This window comes from Thalassophryne amazonica, chromosome 4 (assembly GCF_902500255.1).
Source record: "Thalassophryne amazonica chromosome 4, fThaAma1.1, whole genome shotgun sequence".
Lineage (NCBI taxonomy): Eukaryota > Metazoa > Chordata > Actinopteri > Batrachoidiformes > Batrachoididae > Thalassophryne > Thalassophryne amazonica.
In genome coordinates, this window is record NC_047106.1 from 37,459,246 (window position 1) to 37,469,245 (window position 10,000).

General features: G+C 40.9%; 1 protein-coding gene across 4 annotated transcripts in view; it reads right to left on the minus strand.

Moving 5' to 3' along the window:
* LOC117509653 (F-BAR and double SH3 domains protein 2-like) overlaps positions 1 to 10,000 on the minus strand; it is a 176,185-nt gene that overhangs the window by 109,522 nt on the left and 56,663 nt on the right. For all 4 annotated transcript variants that reach the window (XM_034169399.1, XM_034169401.1, XM_034169400.1 and 1 more), the window contains exon 3: positions 5,170 to 5,215. In XM_034169399.1, the coding sequence (XP_034025290.1) occupies positions 5,170 to 5,215 (46 nt within the window). The remainder of the gene's footprint in view (positions 1 to 5,169; positions 5,216 to 10,000) is intronic.

Below are 10,000 nucleotides of genomic sequence, written 5' to 3' on the forward strand. Positions count from 1 at the left end.
GTGTGTGTGTGTGTGTGTGTGTGTGTGTGTGTGTGTGTGTGTGTGTGTGTGTGTGTGTGTGTGTGTGTGTGTGTGTGTGTGTGTGTGTGTGTGTGTGCGCACCGTGTTAAATGTTCTTCTCACACCTGCCAGACAGAAACTGCCTCATGGATAAAAATAGAAATGGACTAATTTTGCCCACCACAGCCAAACCAAACCCTGTGCAATAGTGTTTAACTACAACTCTTGCACATATTGCAACAATATCACACCCTGTACTCCATATACACATGGGTAGGTGTGTTTTCACTGTTCAGCTGACCTGTGACCTGATTAGTGCAGACCAACATATATTTCAAAGGCTGAACTTTGGTCATCACTGAATAATAAAGGCCACCTGGCTGTTTTCCCACAGGGAAAGAAAAAAAAAACACCTGGGAAGGTGTGTGTAGAAAACAACAGGCAGCACACAGCAAATAAACAGGTATCACTCAACTTTACTCCACATGTAAATGTGCAGCCTGGATACCCAAACAACAAGCTGCCCAGCTTCTTGTTCAGCGATCACTCAGCACTTCTCAACACCCCATGCCTGAACAATGTATCACAAAAATTATAATCGCAAATCAAATCACAATCACAATATCCAATACGAAAATCGCAATTACATATTTTCCCAAAATGTTCATAAATAAAACTATTATTAACCGAGCAACCGAGGTTAATAATTCATTCATTATATATATACAGCAGGTCTGTTAGAAAACTATCCGACCTTTTTATTTTTTGCAAAAACCATATGGATTTGAATCACATGTGATTGCATCAGCCAAGCTTGAACCTTCGTGCGCATACGTGAGTTTTTCACACCTGTCGGTTGCGTCATTCGCCTGTGAGCAGGCTTTGTGTGAGCAGTGGTCCACCCCCCTCATCGGATTTTTATTGCGAGTAAAATGTCTGAAAGATTTGGAGCTTTGCTGCATCAAATTTTTCCAGAAACTGTGAGAGACCTCCAGGTGGACACCATTCGGAAAATTCAGATGGCTTTCAGGGACAATTTTATGGGGATCACACAGATTAAGGAGTGTTACAGCCAATTTAAAGACCGCCCACAGCGGCTGAGAGCGCACCGCACTCCGAGCGGCAATCGACAGGCTGAAATGACCAGATCATTTCCAAAGTGAAGGCTGTATTGATCCGGGACGTTGTCTGACTACCACAGAAATGGCAGAAGATGTGGACATTAGCACTTTTTCGGCACATTCCACTGTTACAGGAGTTTTTGTCATGGAAAGAGGAGCGGAGGAATGAGCCACAGAGCTGCAAATGGCGCGGGACAAAAGCACCTCCGTGTTGATCTCACAGGATGGCTTTCAGATGGCTATCGGTGGCTTTTCAGTCGTGTGACTATCCGAGAAATTGTGGATGAGCTGGACATGCCAGAACATGTCCTGTGAGGCTTCATCATGCGTTGCTTTGCGCCATGCGCTCGTCCCGACGCGCAAATTCCTCTGCACGGTCTGTCTCAATGTGCTGAAAAAGTGCTGATGTCCACGTCTTCTGCCATTTCTGTGGTAGTCAGACGACGTCCCAGATCAACAAAGCATTCACTTTAGAAATGATCTGGTCATTTCAGCCTGTCGATCGCCGCTCAGAGTGCGCCACGCTCTCATGCGCTGTGGACGGTCCTTTAAAGACCGCTGTAAAACACTCCTAATCTGTGTGATCCCCATAAAATTGTTCCCTGAAAGCCATCTGAATTTTCCAAATGGTATCCACCTGGCTGCTCTCACAGGTTTCTGGGAAAATCTGACGCAGCAAAAGCTCCAATTGTTCAGACAATTTTACCTCGCAATAAAAATCCGACAAGAGGGGGTGGGCCCAACTGCTCACAAAACGCCTGCTCACAGGCGAAGACGCAACCGACAGGCGTGAAAAAAACTGACGCACTGCGCACGAAGGTTCAAGGCATGGCTGATCAATCAACGTGATTTCAAAATCCATATGGTTTTTGCAAAAAATAAAAAGGTCGGATAGGTTTTCTAACAGACCTCGTCGTATATAATATATATTATATATATTTATATATATATATATATCTATATATATATATATAACCACAGCGAACGTACAGTATCGCTGGCGGTTTTGGGCATATAGTCAAATCTGTTCACTTCACCATGAAGAAACTGCTTAAAAGATGGTCAGGTTAGTGGTAAATTTTCAATCTGTGTGTTTTTTCTAAATGCTGTATCGATATATAAAATCATGGTCATAATCAAAGTCATAGTCATAATCAGTATGTTCATGTCCAACTTGGTTTTTCTAATTGTGTTTTTAGCTTTCTGATTTGTAACGAATGTGATACGCTATCTGGACCGTTGTAATGGTAATGGTCTGATATGGGAAAATATCAGACCATCAGCCAATCTGAGCACATGTAGCGTCATAGCCATACAATAAATTTACTTATTCAACTGTTTTCATAAATTTAACTAAGAAGGAATGCATTTCTCAATTAATTTATTTATACTGCACCAAAACACAACATAAGTTGGCCCAAGGCCCATTACCAATGCCCTTGCTTTCATCACTCCAGGAAGAATAGTCTTCACTATGGTGATGACTAATGGGGATCCGTACACAATAAATAATCACTATCAGATAAACAGGTACCATATTTTCCTGAGTTTAAGTAGCACCAGAGTATAATTTGCGTTTATCACTTCATGCAAGAAGAAGCAAAATGGATTAAATTGCTGTATTATTCATTTATAGGCACCCGTGTAAGGAACAGAGCTAACAGGCTAATTAATGTCACTATAATGTCACAGACATCAATGTCTGATCCTGTGAATTTTTACAGTGCAGTTCTTTGTGTCTCTTGCTATTTGATAAACACATTTATTCATATATATATTTGCTTGAAGTCAACATGACTGCTAATTGTATTTGAATTGGAGCCGACATGAGGAAAGCTCAAAATAGTAACGGCATGACAATCGCGTCGTTTAAAGAATGTTTAAGTGTGACCCGACGTGGTTTTAAACACATGCTGAAAGTAATCAAGCCCTGTTAGGAAATTTCCACCTCTCTCATTTTTTAAAACGAAAAGGCTTTTTAATAGAGTTTTCTCATTTCAAGTGTAAAGAAAATTTGTGGTCATTAATTGTGATTTTTTTTCTGTACATAGTAAGTCGCACGGAACTATAAGTCGCGAGGACCAGTAAATAAACACTGACTTATACTTCTGTAAATACAGTAGATAGATAGGTAGAGAGACAGACAGACGGAGATATAGATAATATTTCAGAAAATATCCAAACTTAGTAAACAACAAAAAATACTTTATATAGTGAAATTAAAATACAAACATAAAATATACATGGCACAGTTATTGATACCTTTGATTACTTTAAAGCATACCTTCACATGCAGTTTTCCTCTTTTATTGTACTTCATTCACATTAATAATTATGAAATATACGTAAACAGCTTTATGGTACAGTGATTTGCACAAGTATTCACTCCCAATGTCATTTTCCCTAATAGTTTTTTTTTTTTTTTTTTTTATTACAACCCGTAATTTAAATTGATTTTGATTTTCTGCAAAGGGGCAGACACAACATAATACAAATTTAAGGGCCTGGTCCCACTGGCGTTTAGGAAGATTTGTGTATGAATTGCGCACAAAATTGGCTCATATTCGCCAAACATCCGCAATATCCGTGAAACATGCTTGTATGAGTCGGCCGACACCCGCATACGTTCGCAATTATCCGCAGAGGCACGTTTTACGTTGCCAGGATTTTGAGCTGCAGATGACATCCGCTTTACATACTCAATACATACTTAATACATACTGAAGGTATGCGCTGTATATCCGCAACTGACAGGGATTTGCAGCTTGGCAGCAGACTGGGACAGTGTGTAAAATGGATATATTGCATGCCTATCATGTCCACATCACGGACTAAAATAAGTTGTAGCGAATGCATACAGATTGGCCACGGATAAAGCATTTGTATTACGTCTGCTTTGCATGTGCTTTGCATCTGATTTGCGGACAATCTGCGACTGCATAACAAACACGTCACGCAACCCAAAGTACTATATGTGGCAGAAATCGACATACTTGCCAGTCAGTGCCAGTACAGATGTGGAGACGTACAGATGTAGATATGGATCCCCAAAGATGTAATAACTGCTGCCGTCCAACAACAAACTGTAAATCCCCAGCTGCAGAGAAGTCAGCCGTGGACCTCGGTTCTCTTTCAGGACTTTTATTTAACACCAACAAAAGGAAGAGTTGCTGTTTAGCCACAACTCACGCTGAACACTCTCCTTTCATGCCACTCTCAAAAAAACACTCTCACAGACCCCGAGCGCCCCCCCCCCCAAACTCATGAACAGTTAACCCTTGCATGACAACATGAACATCAACTCTGTGATCAACTTGTCCGAGTCCAGCTATTGCTCCAAAGGCTGTACTGTTGGTGTGAATAGTGATGCCGAAGGCCCGAGTGCGCTTCTTTTATGACCGCAACGCAGATACCGCGTACGAGCAACACGTGCGCGGTGCATTCACAATACACCCGTAATACTAGCATGACAATCGCAATGCGTCCAATCCGTTTCCTCAATACATGCATTATACATCCGTGATTGTTCGTCATATATTCACTATACATTATTATATATCCGTAATTCATACTGGGACATTTGTCATTTTTGGCCAATTTTGTTGCGGACGACAATGAACACCCGTAATTTGTGTACTCAATTCATGCGCAATTAATCCTCTCCCCAGTGGGACCGGGCCCTAAGAAATGAAATGGTGGTAAAAAAACAAACTTGTTTTATTTCTGAACATATTTTAAATTCTGTACCTAAAATTCAAGGGACCAATAATTCTGACAAGGACTTTATGAAGAAAAATTAAAGAAGTGATTTTCATGAAACCTAATTGAAATGACTGATTTGATTGCATCATCAACACCTCCCAGGACAGTCTGACATCAAAAAGTAAAGCTGACATGTCATTGGGTTACAACTATAACCCACTGACTTTAGTAGCAATACCTAGAGTTTTTAAGGAAGACAACAGAACGTGACATACATGCTTTCTCATCATCCGTGCGCTGACTCAGAGTTAAATTCCCAACTTGTCAAGATATCAGATGGTCTTACCTGTGCATAGTCCCTTTCCAGCTGACCTTTCTTGAGACTGTAAGTCCTACAAAGACAGACAGAGGTTTTGTTGTACTTATCTAAAGGCATTAAAAGGGTGATTATGAATGACAAAACTGTAGATCAATACTGCTAATGTAGCAAGATGAAAAAAAAAAAATCACCATTTCACACTATTATATAAACTTTGCAATGAATCCATGGTCCATATGCATGCCACACCTTAGGGATTGGTTCACATAGATAACAGCACAATTATGATCCCTTACAGGACAATTCCACAGGCACCGTTCTACTATGATCGCCCACGATCCAAAAAGTGCAAAAACGGGATGAAATGGCTTAATTCGGCTTGCCTCCTAATAGGATGTCTTATAAAGTGCAGACCTGGCAACTCACCAGAAAACGAACGAAAGGAGCTGTACCCTTGGCCAGTTTTTGTTCAGCTTTGTTCAATGTTGAACAAAAACCGCAACAAACCCTGCTTTAGCTTAAAATTTTTACCCCGATGGAGCAAGATCAAACAAATTGCAAGCTGTAGTCACTACAAATACCCCGTTCAAACAAGTTCAAACATGACTGAAGCCGTTAAGACTATGAATACCTGAAAGTTACCACGTACTATCAACTATTTCCAGAATCAGGACGAAATTTTTCAAGAGTTCAATAATTGGATCTCGATTTCAAATCTGGTGGTAATGATGGTCAGTGATAACTTATATACACTATACAAAATCTTTAACAACTACTACATATACAAAGTTTGTTTGAGATTGACAAAGATGGACCAAAAAGTTACTATGATGCTTTAAAAATGCCCCGATTTGCTATTCAGGATTAAATGGGAAGGAACAGCAATCTGTGGAATAGCCCTGTTACACCATGATGGCATAGTAAATTCTGTTTGAGAAGGTTCTACCTCTTCTTAATTTGTAGAGACTGTGTACATACATAGCTCATACCTTTGCAAATATACAGGTGATTATTTCTATATCAGATTTATTTCAGATGTAGTGGCCTATGGTGAAACTGTGTGTGTGTTACACTCAACAAAAATATAAATGCAACACTTTTGGTTTTGCTCCCATTTTGTATGAGATGAACTCAAAGATCTAAAACTTTTTCCACATACACAATATCACCATTTCCCTCAAACATTGTTCACAAACCAGTCTAAATCTGTGATAGTGAGCACTTCTCCTTTGCTGAGATAATCCATCCCACCTCACAGGTGTCCCATATCAAGATGCTGATTAGACACCATGATTAGTGCACAGGTGTGCCTTAGACTGCCCACAATAAAAGGCCACTCTGAAAAGTGCAGTTTTGTTTTATTGGAGGGGGATACCAGTCAGTATCTGGTGTGACCACCATTTGCCTCATGCAGTGCAACACCTCTCCTTCGCATAGAGTTGATCAGGTTGTCAATTGTGGCCTGTGGAATGTTGGTCCACTCCTCTTCAATGGCTGTGCGAAGTTGCTGGATATTGGCAGGAACTGGTACACGCTGTCGTATACGCCGGTCCAGAGCATCCCAAACATGCTCAATGGGTGACATGTCCGGTGAGTATGCCGGCCATGCAAGAACTGGGACATTTTCAGCTTCCAAGAATTGTGTACAGATCCTTGAAACATGGGGCCGTGCATTATCCTGCTGCAACATGAGGTGATGTTCTTGGATGTACGGCACAACAATGGGGCTCAGGATCTCGTCACGGTATCTCTGTGCATTCAAAATGCCATCAATAAAATGCACCTGTGTTCTTCATCCATAACAGACGCCTGCCCATACCATAACCCCACCGCCACCATGGGCCACTCGATCCACAACATTGACATCAGAAAACCGCTCACCCACACGACGCCACACACGCTGTCTGCCATCTGCCCTGAACAGTGTGAACCGGGATTCATCCGTGAAGAGAACACCTCTCCAACGTGCCAAACGCCAGCGAATGTCGGTTACGACGACGAGTCAGGTCGAGACCCCGATGAGGACGACGAGCATGCAAATGAGCTTCTCTGAGACGGTTTCTGACAGTTTGTGCAGATGGTTATGCAAACCGATTGTTTCAGCAGCTGTCAGAGTGGCTGGTCTCAGACGATCTTGGAGGTGAACATGCTGGATGTGGAGGTCCTGGGCTGGTGTGGTTACACGTGGTCTGCGGTTGTGAGGCTGGTTGGATGTACTGCCAAATTCTCTGAAACGTCTTTGGAGACGGCTTATGGTAGAGAAATGAACATTCAATACACAAGCAAGAGCTCTGGTTGACATTCCTGCTGTCAGCATGCCAATTGCACGCTCCCTCAAATCTTGCGACATCTGTGGCATTGTGCTGTGTGATAAAACTGCACCTTTCAGAGTGGCCTTTTATTGTGGGCAGTCTAAGGCACACCTGTGCACTAATCATGGTGTCTAATCAGCATCTTGATATGGCACACCTGTGAGGTGGGATGGATTATCTCAGCAAAGGAGAAGTACTCACTATCACAGATTTAGACTGGTTTGTGAACAATATCTGAGGGAAATGGTGATATTGTGTATGTGGAAAAAAGTTTTAGATCTTTGAGTTCATCTCATACAAAATGGGAGCAAAACCAAAAGTGTTGCATTTATATTTTTGTTGAGTAAAATAATGGCAAAAAATACCAAGCATGGACAGATACTTTTCTCACTTCTGTTATAGTAGATCAACATAAGAACCTACAACTGCAAAGTCATGTGTTGACTTTTATATTTGCCTGTTTTTTCTAAAAAAAAAAAAAAAAAAAATCCTGCACTACTCTCATATATGGTCAAAAAAATACACTCACTCCTGCAAACTTTCCCTCCATCTCTCAACATCACGACAGCACAGACAGATGAGGATCTAATCCCAGCCCAGGAATGCACAGAATGAAAAACATTACAGTGTGCGATTACATAGAGACATGTAACTATACAAGCATTGTTTGCCCTGTACAGTATGTCCTTCTAGAGTAGACAGCATGTGCACTGTGGATTAGCTCCTCAAATGTAAGCACACTTTACCGACATGACTGTATTAAACTACAGAAATGAGTACCCCCATCATTACCATTACAGAGACATTCGAAAAGATGTGGTGGTGATAGAGATATTATACTAGTGATAACTTCAACAGTACACTGTGTGCATAATTACTACGCAAACAAAGTCCTCTCAATCAATCCAAAATGTTAATAACTTCAAACCAAAATGCTTAACAAAGGAAAAGTGAGTTTTGGCTTTCTTAGGGGATATAGTGCATCCAGAAAGCATTCACAGCCCTTCACTCTTTCCACATTTTGTTATGCTACAGCCTTATTCCAAAATGGATCAAATACATTTTTCCCCTCACAATTCTACTCACAATACGAAAAAAAGTTTTGTTTTGAGATTTTTGCAAATTCATTAAAAATAAAAATTAAAAAAACCCAAGAAATCACATATATATAAGTATTCACTGCTTTTTCCATGAAGCTCAAAACTGAGCTCAGGTGCATCCTGTTTCCACTGATCATCCTTGAGATGTTTCTACAGCTTAATTGGAGTCCACCTGGTGTAAATTCAGTTGATTGGACATGATTTGGAAAGGCACACACCTGTCTACATATAAGGTCCCACAGCTGAGAGTGCATATCAGAGAACAAACCAAACATGAAGTCAAAGGATTCATCTGTAGACCTCCAAGACAGGATTGTCTTGAGACACAAATCTAGGCAAGGGTACAGAAGCATTTCTGCTGCTTTGAATTTCCCAGTGAGCACGGTGGCCTTCATCCTCCACAAACGGAAGACATTCAGATCCACCAGGACTCTTCCTAGAGCTGGCCACCCATCTAAACTGAGGGATCAGGAGAGAAGTGCCTTCATCCTAGATGAAAACCTGCTCCAGAGCGCTCTTCACCTCAGACTGGGGCGATGGTTCATCTTTCAGCAGGACAATAACCCTAAGCAGCCAAGATATCAAAGGAGTGGCTTCATGACAACTCTGTGAATGTCCTTGAGTGGCTCAGCCGGCCCCCAGACCTGAATCTGATTGAACATCTCTGGAGAGATCTGAAAATGGCTGTGCAACGACGTTTCCATCCAACCTGATGGAGCTTGAAAGGTGCTGCAAAGAGGAATGGACAAAACTGCCCAAAGATAGGTGCACCAAGCTTGTAGCATCATATTCAAGAAGACTTGAGGTTGTAATTGCTGCCAAAGGTGCATCAACAAAGTACTGAGCAAAGGGTATGAATACATATGTACACGATTTTAGTTTTTTATTTTTAATAAATGTGAAAAAAAAAAAAAAAAAAACTTCTTTCATGTTGTCATTATGGGGTGTTGGGAGCAGAATTTTGAGGGGAAAAAAATTAATTCACTTAATTTTGGAATATGGCTGTAACAACAAAATGTGGAAAAAGTGAAGCACAGTGAATGCTTTCTGCATGCACCGTATGTCTATGCATAATTATTAGGCAGTTGTTAGTATGAATAACTATTATGTAACAAAACAAGAGCTGGATCCCTTTTTTAAAAGGATTTCATGTGGATTGGTGGTAAGCCTTAAAGGACGATGAGGGAAGCAAAGGAACCGCTAACCTCCAGGATGTAATGTGACTCATTTTCTTTTAATTAACACACACACACACACACACACACACACACACACACACACACACACACACACACACACACACACACACACACACACACACACACACATTAAATCATTAGAACAAAACTACATGTGGGAAAAATTGACGTGAAAACTTCATGGATGTGAATTCTTTTTTGTGTGTGAGACTACATCAAGTCAAAGCAAGTCTGGAAGCATGCACTG